The sequence below is a fragment of the Ostrea edulis genome, chromosome 4 (assembly GCF_947568905.1).
Source record: "Ostrea edulis chromosome 4, xbOstEdul1.1, whole genome shotgun sequence".
NCBI lineage: Eukaryota > Metazoa > Mollusca > Bivalvia > Ostreida > Ostreidae > Ostrea > Ostrea edulis.
Window position 1 is genome coordinate 29,249,375 of NC_079167.1, and position 21,032 is coordinate 29,270,406.

At 36.3% G+C, this 21,032-nt stretch overlaps 1 protein-coding gene across 1 annotated transcript in view; it reads left to right on the forward strand.

The window, feature by feature from the left end:
• LOC125670612 (uncharacterized) overlaps positions 1 to 19,968 on the forward strand; it is a 47,079-nt gene extending 27,111 nt beyond the window's left edge. The window contains exons 13-34 of the mRNA XM_048905857.2: positions 1,339 to 1,526; positions 2,009 to 2,185; positions 2,479 to 2,658; positions 3,350 to 3,474; positions 3,592 to 3,753; positions 5,835 to 5,939; positions 7,535 to 7,687; positions 8,355 to 8,490; positions 9,176 to 9,414; positions 9,682 to 9,879; positions 10,058 to 10,499; positions 11,033 to 11,232; positions 11,691 to 11,912; positions 12,063 to 12,233; positions 12,320 to 12,480; positions 12,586 to 13,372; positions 13,479 to 13,617; positions 13,802 to 14,031; positions 14,315 to 14,492; positions 15,668 to 16,927; positions 17,026 to 17,126; positions 18,749 to 19,968. Of these exons, the coding sequence (XP_048761814.2) occupies positions 1,339 to 1,526; positions 2,009 to 2,185; positions 2,479 to 2,658; positions 3,350 to 3,474; positions 3,592 to 3,753; positions 5,835 to 5,939; positions 7,535 to 7,687; positions 8,355 to 8,490; positions 9,176 to 9,414; positions 9,682 to 9,879; positions 10,058 to 10,499; positions 11,033 to 11,232; positions 11,691 to 11,912; positions 12,063 to 12,233; positions 12,320 to 12,480; positions 12,586 to 13,372; positions 13,479 to 13,617; positions 13,802 to 14,031; positions 14,315 to 14,492; positions 15,668 to 16,927; positions 17,026 to 17,126; positions 18,749 to 18,913 (5,719 nt within the window). The 3' untranslated portion in view covers positions 18,914 to 19,968. The remainder of the gene's footprint in view (positions 1 to 1,338; positions 1,527 to 2,008; positions 2,186 to 2,478; positions 2,659 to 3,349; positions 3,475 to 3,591; positions 3,754 to 5,834; positions 5,940 to 7,534; positions 7,688 to 8,354; positions 8,491 to 9,175; positions 9,415 to 9,681; positions 9,880 to 10,057; positions 10,500 to 11,032; positions 11,233 to 11,690; positions 11,913 to 12,062; positions 12,234 to 12,319; positions 12,481 to 12,585; positions 13,373 to 13,478; positions 13,618 to 13,801; positions 14,032 to 14,314; positions 14,493 to 15,667; positions 16,928 to 17,025; positions 17,127 to 18,748) is intronic.
• Positions 19,969 to 21,032: the final 1,064 nt, after the last annotated feature.

Sequence of the window (21,032 nt, forward strand, 5' to 3'; positions counted from 1 at the left end):
AAAACTTTATGACTGTGGTCTTCAACTCGACATTTAGATATATGGACGACGATTTACCTATTGACAATAATCATTTTCATCCATATGTCGATTTGATATATCCCATTGAAATCTAAATAAAAGACCCCTCAGAGTCTTACACAACCGCTTCGTACTTAGACATTTTATTGAACGTAGATGTAAACAGAAAACCAACTACTCAATTTTTTTTGACAAACGGAATGACTTCACCTTCTTCATCACCGACTTCTCATATCTGTGTAGTAATATTCCATTATCAACTACAGCTGGTGTTTATGTATCTCAGCTAATTCGATACGCAAGGGCTTATTCCGCGTATGGTGAAGGTTTAAAATTAAGGCTGGCTACTGACAAACAAGTTGATGCTACATGAGTTACAACAGTCTCTTTTAAAGTCAGCATTTCGTAAATTTTACGAGTCGTTGATATTATCTAATTTGCCAATACAGCCTATCGTTGGGTGAAATGCAGTCCGACATGTTTCATACCAATTGTTAGGCCGTTCTTTACAAACTGATTTTGACTACGGATTACTCCGTTTATCTGATCAAGATAAAGGGCTCACGGCGGGTGTGACCGATGGACAGGGAATTATTTCTCCTCCTAGGTACCTGATTCCGCCTCTGGTATGCCCAGGGGTCCGGGTTTGCCCAACTCTTAATTTTGTACTATTTATAGGAGTTATGAGATTGATCGCTATTCGTTATACTCAACTTTTCATTAATTGACTGTATGTAAACTTTACCAATCTTATCACTTAGATGTGACATTATTTCACTTATACCGATATTGGTTTTTTAAAAATTGTTTTACGTCCCTTCGAGACCTACAGTGTACGCATGGCGCTTAGAGCCATAGTCGTGAGATATTGTTGCCATGACAAAGCTAGCTGTGACACGAAACATTGGTTCTTATGGCTTAATCCATAGATCCATTAACTCTCGCCTCTAATGCCGAAAATTTGATATACCGGTAGGAACGGCATCTACCTTGTTATTTCGTCTTGTGTTTAACGCATTCAAGGTTCGAGCGGGACTTGAAATTATAACTCCGTCCATTAGAGAAACGCTCGCAGTAAGCCACCTCGACAGCTTTAGAAATACAATATATTGAATATCTTGTATTAGTTACAAGAATCATAATGATCATATTAACGTGTGTATGAAAACAAAGGTTGAGCTTTGTTTAATTGAAATGGTCCATTCTCGAAATTCTGAATGTGCACACGAAACCGCAAAATCCGACGCACAGTTCATCAAACACGATACTAGAAAGTGGCTAAACCGACTAAAGAAATACATTTGTTAATGTCAATAGCTGTTCAAGAAACTGCCTGTCCAAAGTGGCGGTAGCCTCATCCTATGCTTTGAGAGGACAATGTTCCAACTGTGAAGGTTCAGGATTGAGAAAACTTGCATCGGAGTGGAAGCTGTGGATAGAAAAAGACGGATCCCCAAATGAATTCACGATGGTAGCAAATTTCACCAATATGACAGAAACAACAGGTATATTTAAGGGACTCTGGCAATATTATGCATATTTTATAGCATTGTAACTTTGTGCTTTAAATAATTAGGTTTCACAATACCGCTCCTGGAAGCAAATTGATTGAAAATACTCGTAGGCTTTTATTGCTTTTACAGATTTGTTAAATATATTAGAATTTTTATTTAAGCATAGATTGACTATTCTCATCAAATATATTTTATTAAAACACAAAATGGTGTGGCGATGATTAAATTGAATAACGCGCGTCAATGCGTTAGGATAATTTTCCCAAACACCATTCAGTGTTCTTTGAATATTATCACGATGAATTGCTTCGATATTTTTAATGCACCGTATTCACAATGACCATGTAAATATCTGACGTTGGTTTCTTGATGACTTTAAATTGATACGCTTTTTCCAAATTATTTTATCCACTGTAAAGCGTTTCATTGTATAGTAAAAGCTAACCATCTTCTTATTGTTGTTGCATATGAAGGTACGGTCAGAGAAGGCATAATCATTGCTGGTCATCAGTTGGAAATGGGAACGAAATATCTCATTGCTATGAAGGGTTCATTTAATGACAGTTCCGCGACACCCAACTACGTATACAGAGTATTCAGAACAAACTATCCTCCATACAATGGCGAATGTCAAGTGAATACCAGCGCAGGTAGGTTTATCAGAACTGATTCTTCCTATGGAAAACCATATATTCATTTTTGCTTTGTTCTATGCGGGTTTCCAAGAGTTACCTTATCCATCAATTAAAGTAAAAACGTAATGAACAACATGCGTATTTTACATATTTCAAAATCCTGTCCTCTTGAAAGCAATCAAACGAATGAGTTTGAGATATAATTATTACTGGTTGTTTGATGATTTGCATGATGCAATCGCTTCATTTAGAAATAAAAACAGATCCCATCATTTCCGTTACTCAATAATGAATGTAATATGCCTTAGATACAATCAACCGACTGAGTGTAGATTGTAATAATTGGCTGGATGAGGGCGTGCACGATGCACGAGATCCCAGCAGAGATCTGAATGCTGACATAGCGTTGCAGTACCAATACGAAACAGAGATAATCAGGAATACGTCATTTGGAGTACAGACGATCACAACTTACCTGTACAGAGGAGGTGTGTAGCAGAACATTTTTGTATTCATGTATTTTAATTGCATTCCTTGTAAATAGTATTTTCCCCGTATTCATGTATTTGAATTACATTCCTTGTAAATAGTATTTTCCCCGTATTCATGTATTTGAATTACATTCCTTGTAAATAGTATTTTTCCCGTTTGATATCTCGGGATAACACTAAAACACGGTTATAAACAACCTACAGAACCGGCGAAAAACACGGTTATAAACAACCTACAGAACCGGCGAAAAACACGGTTATAAACAACCTACAGAACCGGCGAAAAACACGGTTATAAACAATCTACAGGACCGGCGAAAAACACGGTTATAAACAACCTACATGACCGGCGAAAAACACGGTTATAAACAACCTACATGACCGGCGAAAAACACGGTTATAAACAACCTACTTGACCGGCGAAAAACAATTTGTTTTAACCAAACTTCGTAATATCTAGTACAATTTTCGTTATTTTCCTGTCATAGTGGAATAAATATCACTACGTAATACGCGTCAATTCGTTATAAGCGTGTTTTACTGTATTAGACTATCTTTTTAAAAAAAACCACAAGACAATTTGAATGTTAAGTCGGCAGAAAACTAAACTGGTTACATATACCTAAAAGCAAATGAAATATACTTTATGAATAACATTCACCCTGGTGTTTTTGGTGATTTTGCGTAGGTGAAAGTACGATCAAAGATGTACCTGTACAAGCCGGAGATAACTACACTGACTACAATGTCACAGTGCGTGTCAGAATCATAGACGAGTTCGGAGATTTTTCCATTTCTGAAACTACTATACAAGTATGTATTACATGTGTATGTTACACAGTGTAACAATATTTTCTCATTTCATCGTTTGTTTAAACTTACGTCATCAAAACTTCATGGTATGTATATGATCACCATCATATTTTTCAGATAATTCCGCCAACAAAGTCGGCTCAGATAACGGTGAACAACGTGAACACTTTTTTTGATGACGTCATGACCTCGTATTCTCAGGCTAAGGCTGGTGGTAACGATATGACCGCCGTAGGAGTCCTAGGAGCCGCCGCTTCACTCTTTGACAACGTAACAAATGTAAAGCACAATTTTGAATTTTTGAATATTTTTACAATCGTAGAAAATGCATTCCCCATGCAGACATAGCACTCTAATGACGTCTTAGTGTTACGTGTATTCGGGGAAACAATATTTGGCCTCCATCCATATTTTTATTATAGTATCTTTAATTGGAAATAATTTTAACTCTGTTGTCCAGTAAACCATAGTAAATGAGGACAATAACAATTTATTGATTTAGAATTACGCTTTGAATCAATGTTGTTGATGAATGAATTACTATAAATTCAAAAATGTATGCTCCAATCAATTATACTTCCGATATGATGCATGTAAAGAGCACGTAACTATTGTTGGTGTAGCGTTTAATTGTTGACATAGGTACTGGTAGTGTCATCCGAATTATACTATAGACATTGTTTGTGCCATCTATATATCATGTTCTGTCTGTGTCACATGTATTATAGACACTGTCTGTCACGTGTATTATAGACCCTGTCTCTGGCATGTGTATTATAGACACTGTCTGTCACGTGTATTATATACACTGTCTGTGTCACGTGTATTATAGACACTGTCTGTCACGTGTATTATATACACTGTCTGTGTCACGTGTATTATATACACTGTCTGTCACGTGTATTATAGACACTGTCTGTCACGTGTATTATAGACACTATCTGTCACGTGTATTATAGACACTGTCTGTCACGTGTGTTATAGACACTGTCTGTGTCACGTGTATTATAGACACTATCTGTCACGTGTATTATAGACACTGTCTCTGTCACGTGTATTATAGACACTGTCTCCGTCACGTGTATTATAGAGAGTCTCTGTATTATAGACACTGTCTCTGTCATGTGTATTATAGACACTGTCTGTCACGTGTGTTATAGACACTGTCTGTCACGTGTATTATAGACACTGTCTCTGTCACGTGTATTATAGACACTGTCTGTCACGTGTGTTATAGACACTGTCTGTCACGTGTATTATAGACACTGTCTCTGTCATGTGTATTATAGACACTGTCTGTCACGTGTGTTATAGACACTGTCTGTCACGTGTATTATAGAGAGTCTCTGTCACGTGTATTATAGACACTGTCTGTCACGTGTGTTATAGACACTGTCTGTCACGTGTATTATAGACACTGTCTCCGTCACGTATATTATAGACACTGTCTGTGTCACGTGTATTATAGACACTGTCTCCGTCACGTGTATTATAGAGAGTCTCTGTCACGTGTATTGTAGACACTATCTCCGTCACGTATATTATAGAGAGTCTCTGTATTATAGACACTGTCTGTCATGTGTATTATAGACACTGTCTCTGTCACGTGTATTATAGACACTGTCTGTCACGTGTGTTATAGACACTGTCTCTGTCACGTGTATTATAGAGAGTCTCTGTCACGTGTATTGTAGACACTGTCTCCGTCACGTATATTATAGAGAGTCTCTGTATTATAGACACTGTCTCTGTCACGTGTATTATAGACACTGTCTCTGTCACGTGTATTATAGACACTGTCTCCGTCACGTGTATTATAGACACTGTCTGTCACGTGTGTTATAGACACTGTCTCTGTCACGTGTGTTATAGACACTGTCTGTCACGTGTATTATAGACACTGTCTCTGTCACGTGTGTTATAGACACTGTCTCTGTCACGTGTATTATAGACACTGTCTGTCACGTGTATTATAGACACTGTCTCTGTCACGTGTGTTATAGACACTGTCTCTCTCATGTTTACTATAGACACTGTCTCTGTCACGTGTATTATAGACACTGTCTCTGTCACGTGTATTGTAGACACTGTCTCCGTCACGTATATTATAGAGAGTCTCTGTATTATAGACACTGTCTCTCTCATGTTTACTATAGACACTGTCTCTGTCACGTGTATTATAGACATTGTCTCCGTCACGTGTATTATAGAGAGTCTCTGTCACGTGTATTGTAGACACTATCTCCGTCACGTATATTATAGACACTGTCTGTGTCACGTGTATTGTAGACACTGTCTCTGTCATGTGTATCATAGATTCTGTCTTCTTTTAACATTTACAGCCTCTTAATTCTTTACAGACTACATCGGTGCCAACTGAAGAAGAAGTGTTAGCGAATCATCGGATAGCAGACGATAACACAGTTAATCCAATCACTAACCCAGTAGAGGAGCTGTACACCCAGGTTAGTTTAATTGATTACAGTTGAGGAGATGTACACCCAGGTTAGTTTAATTTATTACAGTTGAGGAGCTGTGCACAGAGATTAGTTTAATTTATTACATTTGAGGAGATTACACGGGGATTAGTTTAATTGATTACAGTTGAGGAGCTGTACATGAAGGTTAGTTTAATGGATTACAGTTGAGGAGCTGTACATGAAGGTTAGTTTAATGGATTACAGTTGAGTAGGTGTACACGGGGTTAGTTTAATGGATTACTGTTGAGTAGGTGTACACGGGGTTAGTTTAATGGATTATTGTTGAGGAGGTGTACACGGAGATTAGTTTGATTGATTACAGTTGAGGAGCTGTACACGGAGATAGTTTAATTGATTGCTGTTGAGTAGGTGTACACAGGGTTAGTTTAATGGATTACTGTTGAGGAGGTGTATACGGAGATTAATTTAATTGATTACAGTTGAGGAGCTGTAAACGGAGATTAATTTAATTGATTACAGTTGAGGTGCTGTACACGTAGATTAGTTTAATGGATTGCAGTTGAGGAACTGTATACGGTGTTAGTTTAATTGATTACAGTTGAGGAGCTGTACACGGAGATTAGTTTAATGTATTACAGTTGAGGAGCTGTACATGAAGGTTAGTTTAATGGATTACAGTTGAGTAGGTGTACACGGAGATTAGTTTAATTGATTACAGTTGAGGAGCTGTACACGGAAGTTAGTTTAATGGATTACAGTTGAGTAGGTGTACACGGAGATAGTTTAATGGATTACAGTTGAGGAGCTGTACACAAAGATTAGTTTAATTGATTACAGTTGAGGAGCTGTAAACGGAGATTAGTTTAATTGATTACAGTTGAGGAGCTGTACACGGGGTTAGTTTAATTGATTACAGTTGAGGAGCTGTACACGTAGATTAGTTTAATTGATTACAGTTGAGTAGGTGTACACGGAGATTAGTTTAATTGATTACAGTTGAGGAGCTGTAAACGGAGGTTAGGTTTTAATTGATTACTGTTTGGGAACTATACATTAAGGGTAGATAAACTGTGTACTGCTCGGGAGCTGCACACTGAGCGTACAAAACTGATTATGGTTGAAGAACTTTACAGAAGTTTAGAGGAAGATGGATGAATTGATTATTGCTTCGAAACTTTACACTGTGATAGATTTATTACTATTGGTAAATTTTATACTGATATTAGATAAATTGATTACTGTTGAGAAACCTTACACTGATATTAGATAAATTGTATACATTTGAGAAACTCTTACACTGATATCAGATAAATTGTGTACAGTTGAGAAAATTTACACTTACATTAGATAGATTGTACACAGTTGAGAAACTTTACACTGATATTAGTTAAGTCGTACACAGTTGGGAGACGTTACCATCATATTGGTTACATTCAGTTTAAATAAATTGATTGCTGTTCTTAAATAAACACTAAAATGTCTTAAATTGACTTCATCTGTTTACTGACAAAATTCCTGATTATTATAAAATGATTAAATCATTTGATACCCTTGATTTAGACAATCAGCGATGCAAATGAAATACCTAAAATTTTCATGCATTTGTTTTATTTTGATAGAAATTGAGAGAAATCATAAACATTCTTAAATTTGAAATTGGTCTTGACTGTACCAACAATACCAAACGATTCAGCATCAACGATATTCAACATTTATTCGGCACTCTGGACTCCGTTACTCGACTAACACAATACATACCTCTAGATGTCTTGGTAAGTAACATACAATACAGAAGTCGATTACACATCAATCATTTTGCTGTCTGACTTGTTTCATACCGACTGTTGGGCCGTTCTTGGCACACTGATTTTGACTACGGATAATTCCGTTAACCTGATCAAGATATAGGGCTCATGGCGGGTGTGACCGGTCGAAAAGGGATGCTTACTCCTCCTAAGCACCTGATCCCACCTCTGGTGGTCTGTGTTTGCCCAACTCTCTGTTTTGTATTGCTTATAGGAGATATGAGATTGATCACTGTTCGTTATCTTCTTTCATAATAACAAGAAATGATTGCAAAACATCTGAGTAAATAACAACATTCAGTGATAAAACGGCAAAGGCTGGTGATTTTTGTGCTTTGTAAAGTATCTAGAGTACTTATGCAGACATCACAAAGTCATATTCTAAAGCGCCTGATTCCACATCTGACGTGTTCAAGGATCCGTGGTTGCCTTATTCTTAATTTTGAATTCTTTAAAGCATTTATGAGATGGATCTTTGATCGTTATCCCCACTTTTTCATCAATATTCAAAGGTGAAATTAGATAAAACATATGTGAGACGGTATGTAATTCATAGTAACTATATACTTCTCAACGAATCCCCATAGACTACCTAGTTCAATGATAAACTCCTATTCTCATATTCTGTTAATAGGAAGATCTAACAGGATTCATATACAACATGACCTATTGCTTTGAAAGTGTCGTCAACAGTTTCGTGGAGGATCTGGGTGCTGGTGTCCTTTATATTCCTGTTCAGTATAACAATATCATCAAAGACATCATCAAAGGTAGGGTATTTTTTATATATTCTTTTCTCCACGTATATAAAATCTAACTGAATCAAATGGCATTTGTATTTGTTGATTTCTTAATGGGATTAATCAATTTTTTATACAGGTAAATCAACATAATATAATCATATTGAGACACATCAATAAAGAAAATAAATTATGCATGTAACTAACTTCAAGTAATTTCAGTTTACAAATGTTCAAAACCATACATAGGTAGAAATTTTGTTTTGGAAACACTACATTCTGACTACGGATTATTCCGTTTACCTGATCAAGATATAGGGTTCACAGCGGGTGAGACCGGTCGACAGGGGATGCTTATTCGTCCTGGGCATCTGATCCCACTTCTGGTATATCCAGGGTTCTGATTTTGTCCAACTCTTTATTTTGTATTCCTTTTAGGAGTTATGATCACTGTTCGTTATCTTAACCCTTTCATCAGAAAACAAATATTAAAGATTCTTAAAGATCTAGAATACATTATAGAAATGTCACTTCATTTACAGCTAACACAGCAATCATCAAATATCAAATGTTTACTTAATGATTTTCATAATATTTTCTACGTTACAGCTTTCCACCATCTAATTTTAAATGGTACGCATGAATACCTCTTCCATAACTTATGATACATCTCATTTAGAGTGTGAAGTTCAACATTTCTCCTTAATTTTTGCAGTGGTTCTAAGAGTTTTGAATACAGTTATGGATAAAATGCTACCTGCAAAACTGCAGAACTTGGATGTAGAGCTTAACTTGGAGGATATAGAAACAGAACTTGAATTAAAAACAGAATTCGAAAATAAGATGAACGCACATTTGGGCATATCTAATGTTACAAATTACAAAGGAAAAGCGGACCAAATTCTTCTCCTTCGTCAACACGAGCGGGATATTCAGCTGAATCAAACCAACATCGTAAGTGTAGAAATAACGCTTTATGACACCTGTCACAGTATACAAATGCATGCACATATATATTGATTGTTAAAAATTACATACGAGTAGATATATGTAGTATTGAAAATGTGGTTGTAAGCGCCGTGCATAGACCTAAATTCGGTAACCCTTCACCGGCAATGGTGACGTCTCCGGATGATTGAAAATTTTTCGGGAGGAACGTTAAACAATATACAATCAATCAGTACATACGTTATACATGCACATTATATTTTATCTTTTCAGACTGCAAAAGTTCTTGTTTATCACCAGACAGTTATAGAAAAGATTCAACAGATTTCTTTGACAACTCTGGCACTAGGAGAGAAATCCATTGTATCGACCTCGGTATTGGACATTGTTACACAAAGAATAGTCCCAGATGACATGGACGAAACATACATGAAGAAGTTTGAAACCAACAAAACGGAACTGTTGGTAAAGGTAAATCAGTTATAGTTTGACATAGATCGACAAGTTTTCAAGTAATTCAGGTCTCTGTTTTCCCCAGTAACAAAACAATGTAGCCGTCAAGAGTCTCTTTTAATTTGTGAGAGAAATCATTTGAAGATTTCGGGCTTTTGAATGGAAATTATTGTAACTCATATGGCATGTTTTACAGATTGTAGTTTATAAAAGAAATCCTTATAACTATGTGGAGAATGCTTCGTCCTTGACCACTGGGGTTTCCTCTATTGACCTCGGACCAGACGCAACCGTAGACTCTGTCATAAAGAACCCACCGGTGCCTGAGCCCACAGTATATGAACCTAAAATCCAAACTACCTACCCCGAACCGATGATTTACTACAAGTTTGAAGTGGAGAACGACGGGGACGCGGGAGTGGTCTTCTTCAAGCCTGACAATTTTGATATAAATAGCAATTCTAACGACACCCTGTACAGTTTCTATTTCAGTAGCGTTTATTTCCCAACATCTAGGGATACAGAAATTGTGGTATCCAGTTCAAATTGGTCAAAGGAAGATGATGGATTTAAAATCTTTTTGGATGGCGGTGTATGCAACAAAGGCCTGTGTTTTATGGGGATTAAACTAGGAGAAGGTAAGATAAACTAACATATGACATTCCACTAAGTCAACTGAAATCCAATCGCTATCAATATATCCACATATTTCACTGCTTAGATGATAAAGCGCTCTTTTAGTATGCCAACGTTCTAGAGTCGACTCCAGGCCTTAACAAACACAAAGCTTTAAAATAGGTAGCGACTGTAATACTGTGCCGCTGTCATATGCTCGGCATTAGACACCGAGGTCCCATGTAAAGGTAGACGTTAGCACGGTGAAGAACCATCACCCCTAAATGACGCAAACGCCCATCATTCGTCAAACATTTGGCACCCATCTGATTACGTCTTTATATACTCAAAAAAGCCTCGAAGAGACGTTAAACAATCATTTTTAAAATTCTCTTTACGTCCTTTCTTTCTACCATGTTATTGTTTTTAATCTGAAACTTTCGCCTTGTCCGAACATTATGAATTTTTCAGTGGATATACCTTCAAACGTAACTACATTGGTACATAACTCACAAAAGATGCGTTCAATTTTGTCTTTCTAATCTTAATTTTGTAGTCGATACGACTGATGATTCAACAGATACCTCGTCTTCAAGACGTAAACGGCGAAGCACGAGCCAGGGAGTCACCACTCCGGGATACAACGACACGGCTGCGTTTACCCCGACCAGCTCCAACTTCAGCATGGCTATAACAACCACTGGATGCCGATCATATGACAAGGCTACTAACACATGGACGTCCGATAATTGCCAGGTATATACAAACATCTTACATTTCTGATAAAAGTTATGGAACATTTACTGTAAATCCACATTTTATTTGCAAGAGCATTATTTACCTACATGTAGTATCAAGAGACAAGCCATTCACGAAAATTTAGTTTTCGCTGATAAATTCTTACATATAAAAGATTTAAGCAATAGATAATGATTCGAGAAAGTTATGTGTTGTGAATAATACATTCTTATATCCACACAAAAATAAAGTATCGCGAAGTAAAGTTATCTAAGTATTATGTTGCTATTTGTGGTTCCAAGAGCAAATTTTCTCCAAAGACTTCAGATCAGTAAACTATCTTTTACCTACATAAAGAAGTTATCCGTGGTATACAGGAGGTACAATTATCCAATGGTTCTATGCATTATTTCGGTGATACACATGAATGCACATTCAAACGTTCACATCCATAGCATTTATTTTAATATCAAAAGGTTTTGAGGATAAGCACGAAAGAAAATACGGTATGCCGCTGTACAGGAACAACATTTTCTTCGACGTTTGTAGTACCTCTCAATACTATCGACTTCACCAATATCTGGGGAAAGTTCGATCCTACTAATGCTGCAGTATATGGCACGCTGATAGCATTCCTCGTCGTGTACGCCATAGCTGTTGTTTACCTCAGACGTCAAGATAAGAAAGACGAAGAAAAAGTTTGTACATTTATTTGTTTTTAAAACGACATACTGTAGTTTATATTTTTGTATTTTATAACCCTTTGTAGAATGTTTTTATGTCACTTTATGCTTTTCTTTATTTTCAAATCATTCTGAATTTCTTATTTTGGTAATGTTATATTTAAGTGGAGCACACATTTCTTGAAAGACACAGATGGTGCCGATGCTTATTTCTACTTAATGTCAGTGCACACTGGGATGCGTAAAGGCGCTGGTACTCTATCAAACGTCAACTTTGTAGTATCGGGTGACGAGGCTGATACAGGAATTAGGTCACTCAGTGATGGTATTCGAAAGGTATACTTGCAAATAATTTACATAATTAATGGTCTATAAATAACAGATAAATCGATAAACGTTTAATCCTTATCATATTACCTTAGGGTTTTCCTACTGGAAGCGTTAATAAATATATAATGGGAAACTGTGAACCATTGGGAAATCTGACACATCTTCGAATTTGGCATGATAACTCGGGACCGAAAGGCAGTAGAAGCTGGTATCTAAGTAGGATAGTTCTTGACGATTTAAATACACAAGAAAGGTATGCCGTCATCAAGTACAGTCATTATTAGTAATTAATTTATTCATGTTTATCTAAAGGAACACATTTAATGATGTAGCTTAAAGAATAATACATTATCTTTAGATATATTTTCTTGTGTGACAAATGGTTGGCCGTAGATGAAGAAGACGGAATGCTCGACAGAATAATTCCCGTATCATGCAGAGACGACATCACATCTTTTAATACCCTATTCTCCGAACACACACAATCGAATATAACAGAACAACATTTATGGCTATCCATGTTCATAAGGCCTCAGAGAAGCATTTTCACACGCGTTCAACGTTTGTCGTGTTTGCTATCTTTACTTTTTCTGACAATGATAGCCAATGCCATGTTCTTTACTTCTTCTGATGAGGAGAAAGCAGAGGGGGTTTTGCAGCTGGGGGTAATTAGGATTTCAACGACAACCATCATGGTATCCTTGATAGGGATTTCCATCACAACACCGCCTGTAATGTTTATTACATTTGCGTTTCGAAAATGTCGTCCACCACCAAGTAAACATAAGAAGGTGGAAAAAAATAAGCCAAACTCTAAAGTAGCACACTGCGATAATGGTGAAGTCAATGCCGGGATTGAGGTTGAAGATGTAGATATTGAGGACGAGAAAAATGAAACACAGGACAAAATTGGGAGTAAAATGGAAGAGAAAATAGACTTGGAGCAGTTGTTGGAGAACAATTCCCTTCCCTTGCCACACTGGGTTCGAAGAATTGCCTGGTTCATTGTGTTTATTTCCGTTCTTACGTCAGCTTTCTTTTTACTACTGTACAGCATGGAATGGGGGATTTCCAAATCAGAGGAATGGTTGTCCTCGTTTCTATTGTCCTTCCTGGAATCCCTTCTGTGTGTTGATCCGTTAAAGGTAAAAACGTTTTTGAAAAGTTTTGGTCTTCACACAAATCATTGAAATTTTCCTTCTTTGTACTCATTATATTTCCTTCTTTGTACTCATTATATTTCCATTTCAGGTTCTTTTGATCTCCGTTGTCTTCGCCTTGATATTCAAGAAAACGGCGGATGAATCTATACCACCAAAAGTTGATTTCAAACAGCTTCAAACAGTTTCCAAGTCAGGGTTTAAGACCAAAAGTCGAGAAGGATTCAATGGTATAATATAAAGCATGTTCAATATGTTTTTCATCGATAGACACAGTAATGCCATGTGTATATATGATGGAATATTATTCCATACTTGAAATAATTTAAATAATCATAATTCAAAGGTGACTGCAAACCAATATGTTATAACTAATGTCATTGCAAGAAATGGTGTGGTTTTTCTTTTCAACAGCTTTGGTCACCGATATAGTAACAGGTCAGAAACCACTGTCTGAAACTCAAGTCGCAGCCATGAGAAAAAAGAGACAAGAAGAGCGGACAGCGAGAAATGCTGTAATAACATTGCTTGTGTATGTAGTCTACGTATCGGCCATTTACAGTATCAGTTACATGGAACGCGACCAGCGGGCCTTCACGTTCAAACAAAGTTTGGATGATTATATGTACAGCTCATACTCCAAGGTATGCTCCTCGCATGAAGAGTATTACATGTATCACTTTTATTGTTATTTTGGTACGAGTTTATTAGGTTATACTGGGGGTGATAACCCGTTACAAAAGTACAACACATATCAACGAAAAAAAAGCAACCCCAAACCAAACCAAATGTTCTTTCATAGCTTCATGGAAAAATTCATTCCTAACTGAAACGTGTTCAAAATATATATGACAATAAACCGAATTGTGCTAACTTTCAACACTTCTAAAGATATGATGTTAAACTCAGCCTTAATTTTATTTTCAGGTTAAGGAAACTGATTCCTTCTTTAGTTGGTTGAAAGGTTCTCTTCTTCCAACATATTTTCCTCAGAAGAATTACGCCAATCAAACTATTTTCTTCGCAAGAGATCTACAATACTTCGGGGACAATGTCAGCATTCGAATAGGTCCCCCACGACTGAGACAGGTTCGGATGGGAGAAGGTAACGCCCACCAATTTGATTGTGTTATGAGATCCAAGAAAGTAAATTTAACATAATCACTCAAATCAAGGAAATGAACGAATTCCATGTTCCATATTTTTACCAGTAGAAATGGCAAATTTTCTTTGTCAGTATACAATTGAATTATATCATTGGGAGGGGGCCTCCGTGGCCGAGTGGATAGAGCATCGCGTTCACAATCACACGGCCTCTCACCTCTGGTCGGTGCGGGTTCGAATCCCGCTCGCGCGGGTAAGTGAGAAACTTTACCAGTTTGTTTTCGGAAGATCTGGGTTATCTTCCACCAATAAAAAAACTGGGCGCCACCAGATAACTGAAAAATTGTCGAGTGTGGCGGAAAACAACAAAACAATCTATCAATCAATATATCATTGGGGGGATCAACAAGATTTGTTGAACAAGCCTTTTTTCCTAGGCTTTGCCTTGAGAAATAGTTTTGCTCTTGGGGAAACTAGAATCTTGCTGAATCCATCAATGGTGCTGTATATACGTGTGTTTTAAATGTTTTATTATACATCATGTACCAATACAGAATAAAACTCAAAATTAATGTATTGTTTAAAACCCAATCGCCATGATTATTGTCTTTGCTACTGTAAACTGGTTCTTATAAAATTTTACTTGTGTTCCAAGTATACAGGGAAGAATTAACTCCTCATGCGATTCAATTACTTGAATATTCCTGATTTTATTCAGCACATGTCAAAACTTTTCACTTGATAAAAATAAGTTGCTAGGTGTTCCGAATAGGTAGAGTAGTTTTGTATCAGTTCATGAATCTGACGTACAATTTTGCAGAGACATTAGTCATACATGTATTTTGTTACACATTTACCTGAGTCATACGTTTACCTGATCGGGATATAGGACTCACGGCGGTGTGACCAGTCGACAGGGGATACTAACTCCTCCTAGGCACCTGATCCCACCTCTGGTGTGCCCAGGGGTCCGTGTTTGCCCACCTATCTATTTTGTATTGTTTGTGGGAGTTGAGATTGATCACTTTTTGTTATCCTCGCCTTACATGTATCGATTTGTTTTTTATATCGTGAAAATCCAGTAAAGGTATAATATTCTTCTTGAACAGAGATATCAATTGTTAATTATAATTTTTATGTATTTATTTTAAAATTTCATTGTTGTTTCTTGCTTAGATGATTGTGAGTATTCACACCTGACATGGCCATACCCTTGTTACGACCGGTACTCTATGTCAGACGAGAGCGACAAATCATATTGTGTAGGCTGGGTGCCACTTAACAACAGTTGTTCTGATACCAGTGATATTACGAAGGACGCTTGGCGGTTCACCAGTGCGCTTGATGTCTGGGGAATCCCTAAGGCTGGTGAATACAACACTTATAGTGGAGGGGGCTATATCATCAGTCTAAAGGAGACGATAACCGAGGCCACAAATATCGTTGATAATCTACTGAACAAAACATGGATAGACAGACGTACTAGGGCTGTATTTTTGGAGTTTACTCTCTACAATCCAAATGTAAATCTATTTGCCTACGTTATGTTTCTTACGGAGTTTACCGAACTCGGGCGAGCTTTGATTTGGTACGAATCGGAAGCATTTCGACCGATGGCCTCTGCTTCGGCTGTAGGTTCTTACGTCATAGCTTGTTATTCCATATTCATTGCTTACGTCATCTACTCCTTTGTAAAATTCGTCAGGGGAATTAGAAACCTGGGCTGTCCTGGTTACCTGAAGTATCCTTGGCACTACGTTGATATGATGATGGCGTTTCTAGGATTTGCTGCCATAGGCGTTTACATAGTGCGTATTCAAGCCGCGTCAAAAGCTATGGATCTCTATTACGAGCAGTTGGCAACGGAGTCCAAATTCATTAATTTTGCAAACGTTGTCATATGGGATTCTACCTTTTCCATCATTTTCTCTATTCTGGTATTTATATCCATCATTCAGTTTTTGCGCATACTGGGTTACAGCAAAAAAATAACCGAAATCATTTCAGTTATTACCAACATAGGTCGAGACCTCTACGGATTCATGATTATGTTCTCTGTTATGTTCTTTAATTTTGTGGGTACGGGGTACCTCCTCTTTGGATCAAGCGTCAAAGAGTACAAAAGTTTCTTCAGCGTCATCGGAAGTTTGACGAACACCTTTATCGGTGTCAATAGTCTTGATGCATTGTTGGAATCACACCCGACAATAGCGCGAATATTCTACTTCATGTACATCCTGTTGGTCATAATGACGTTGTTCACTATATTCGCCTCTATTCTGAACAAAAGTATTTCTGATGTCAAATACGACAGTGCCAATGCCGTGGAGGTTGTCGGGGTGATGGATATTGTATTGAAAACCGCCAAATCAGCATTTTCCCTTGTGCCGTCTGTCGGAAAAAAGAATTCTGATGATGGCGATGAAGAAAAGAGGAGTGAGTATTTATAAAAAACATTTCATGTTCAAATTATCTTCCTATTTCTCTATGGATATTGAAGCATTTTTGCATTTCTTTTTATGTTTGACCTACAGGTAATCTACGAGATGAATTGCGCAAAGGGAATGTAAGCCCTTTAAATATTATGAGACTAGTTAGAGAAACATTAAACAATGTTGAAGGAGTACAGACGAAGGTATTTTACTGGAATACGTATATCGTTTCGTCATTGGTTTTCCGCATTTAGCTTTACTCGTCTTTGACCTAGACAAGTTTGTTTTTATAGCCATAGAGTGGTTAGGAAAACAGTAATGCGTATTGATCAGAATTCAATTCTAAATGCATAGGAGTAATTGGCGAAATGATATAGTCTGGGCTTTTACACATCATGTATTCTTCTTTTTGGTATGCAATGAAATATGGGGCGCCTGGATGTCACGTGTAGCACAAGTATATATATATATATATAATGTCTTGTAATAATAATCCTTTGCTAGTTCAATATCTATTCAATATCTATATATCATATCTTATATACACAGTAATACAGTATAGCACATTATTTACATTAACCACATTAACCATGCTTTGTAATAATAGTCTTTTGTTAGTTCAATATTTATAAACTCATATACATGTACTACATTTTATATTTATATAGTAATACAGTATAGTTACATTAACCAATGTTTTGTAATGATAATCCTTTGCTGGTTCAATATCTATATATCCTCATACAGAAAGTCATGCTTGCGTCGCAGAGGCTTGCTTTGTATGGGTAATGTTGAAGTGTAAATATCTATATCTGCTTATCATTTTATTTGAACCCTCTTGGAAAATCATAACCCTGTGTACCCCCTTTCAGTTTAAAATTCATGGATCCCAGCATGCAGGGTCAAAATGCATATGCATTTTATAACTTTGAGTGTGTTTTGTGCTGTTTATCGAATTTTAATTTGCCTGTACATAAGAATTTAAGAGCAGATACCCACAACAGAAGTATGTTATTATGCAATAGAGTCTATATGATCTGATACATATAAATTGAGACCTATTTAAATAATTTGATATACTAAAAAAATGGTATTTGGTAATTGATTTATCAAAGATCTCAACACAAATTATTATATTTCTATCAACTTTTTTTTTTTTTTTTTTTTTTTTACAACTCAAAGGTATTTTTTTCTTTCCGATTATAGTATAGGGTGCGATTTCGAACTGAAGTAAAACAATCACTGTATCTCATAAACATACATGTACATTTATTGGCATTGTTCAACTTATAGAAAAGTAAGTATTTAGTGCACCTCATATCAAAGATATACGAAAGAAGTTTAAGTAACCTGATTGAGTTATTTGGTCACGTGACAGAGACGGATAAACGTCATATTGACCTGGAATACGAATTGTCTACCACTTCTTGTTTGTGTCTCTTTATGGTTCTTTGCAGTACATTGAAGTTCCGAGTGATGGAAACATATTAGAGTAAGTCTAGATTCGGAATTCATAGCAGTATGAATGTACGAGTCACACGAAGCATTCTCGTGTTATCTAGGGATACGATTTGAGTGAAGAAATGAAATTTTGCCTGGTCGGATAAAAAAAGGGAAACTAAAGTTTCATTTAGGCCTCATAACGCTATTTGTTGAATATATACTCCTTCCTTTGATATTGTATTTTAACAGACGTAACCTTGCATGTGCATGCAATATAGTGTTCCCCTGCTTAGTTGTGTGGTATGTAATTCTTGACAATATGACCTATGTATACGTGTACGGTATTTTACTCTCTTTGACCAACCTATTGCTTTCTTTAAAGCCAAGGGAGGACGCAGCAAATGCGGTGACAGGAATCGAAGAGTTCTTGATCAACGTCGACAAAAAAAATTCCGAGGCAGGTTCCGCTAGTCCAACACAGAAGAGCTGTGATGATGACGTCACGATCGATGACGAGGAAAAGAGAGTTCGATTTCAGTTTATTTGAATATTCCGTGTCTACATTGTTAATGTTGTTATGTATGTATGTGTAGAACTATGCAACTTGTTAATTACAACTGAAAAGAAAAACATATTCATCAGTTTGTTTTTCACCGACAATCGACAACAGTGAAATAACACTAATTTTCATTGGCTGAGTTAATTTGTATATATATTGTTACATATTGTATATTGTTATATATTGTAACAGCACAAGTACAATCACAGGGTTTCCTCAATGATATCCCTTCATGAAGTGCATATATCATATGAATAAATTCTTATTAGTTTATTACAAAGGCGCTTTTGTCTGAACTTGTCCCAGTAAATTATTCTGAATACTCTATATTCTGATCATCAAAAACGAGCAGGAAACAATTCACACCTCTCTTAATTTTCAAGGTGTTTTTTTTTTACTTTCTCTCTCTCTCTCTCTCTCTCTCTCTCTCTCTCTCTCTGGACGATGAAACCTGTCAAGTGAGTACGTCCTCACAATATCTAGAAGAGAATACACGGATATGTTATTGTAAAGGCAAAAATGTACTGTGTTAGGTATAGCAGAGACATGTATGGTATATGTATGTCTCTGGGTATAGCTATAGGTACACTCATAAAAGTTTACCTAATACTCTCTTTAGAATTATGAAAAAAAAAGGTTTTGAGAGAGAATATTAGTGAGAACATGTCCCCACATCACCTGTCCTCACTAATCTAATAATTTGTATCTACATCTTTCACATGATCTGAATCACGTTTATGGGGACGTAATTGTGAGGACAGAATTTTGTCCTCATAATGTACATGTACTTTCTGTCCTCACAACTTCTGTCAAATGGTTAAAAATTGTCCTCGCTATACTCTCTCTCTCTCTCTCTCTCTCTCTCTCTCTCTCTCTCTCTCTCTCATGTTCCCTGTACCAATACGCACATTACAACAGTGTAGTCTTGTGACCAAAGAACAGGAGAACTGGAAATGTTTTTAATTATTCTTCTTAACGACCGTATCTTGATTGTAACTGTACGCAAGACTGATACAAATTCAGAATAAAGCTGTCTCATTTACTGCTGAAGTCTAGTTCTTTTATACAATCGCTGCCATTGTAGTAGCCGCCAACGATAAAACGGGGCTTAATGCTGCAGATTAGAGCGCCAACGGTCAATAATGTCCACTGTTAATGACCTAAGCCACAATGCTTACATAGTTTTGTTATGGTTACAATTATCAAGGGATTTATTTTATTTATACATGTATGTAACAAAAAGGGTAATAAAACAAACCCACAAAACTATATACTTATTACTATTTCATGTAGTTTAAACCATATCTACTTCATGATCATCAACATAGTACAAAATACATCTGCATGCAATAGAGATTGGGAAAATAATCTTCTATAAATTTAGAACAATAGTTTTGTGTTGGTAGAGGATTTACATCGATACTGAATGAAAGACTGAATACTTTTTCAGATAATTTCGAAATCATGCCTAACCATGCAAGCTGGTTTCCGCAAAAAACCATTCAATTATTGATGATTTATTCTCCACTGGGGCTCTATTTGAGCCTATACAATGGAGGATGAGGAAAAAAATGCCCAAATTTAAATTATTTACATGGCTTTTTATATCAGTAGAAAGATAGCCTACAATGCATACATGTAATTAATATGTTTGAGGTACATTATCTGTATGATTCCAGCTACTTTTTGAAATAATATACGCTGATGACATTATTGATAGTAAAATCTGCAAAGTAATAAAAATTTCAGCTTCATGAATATTGTAAAGAGTGGAACCTGAGAATGAACATTGAAAAATCAAAAGTAGCCATCTTTCACAGAGGAAGAGCAGAGGCAAATCCTAATGTGACAATAATCCAATAGAATTTGTAGATAATTTTATTTTAAATCAGGGTTATTCTTTAAAGAAAAGAAAACATAAAAAGACAAACAAATTATTGTAAGTAGTAATGAAAGTCTTTCAACAAACTGCCAGCTAGAACTATTTTTCGGTATGGATATAAAGTTTGGGTCGGGTTTTTTTTTCGTTTTTTTTTTTTTTTTTTTTTTTTTTTTTTTTTTTTTTACAAATTCTGTAAAACGTTATGGCAATTAATCCCGTCGTCGA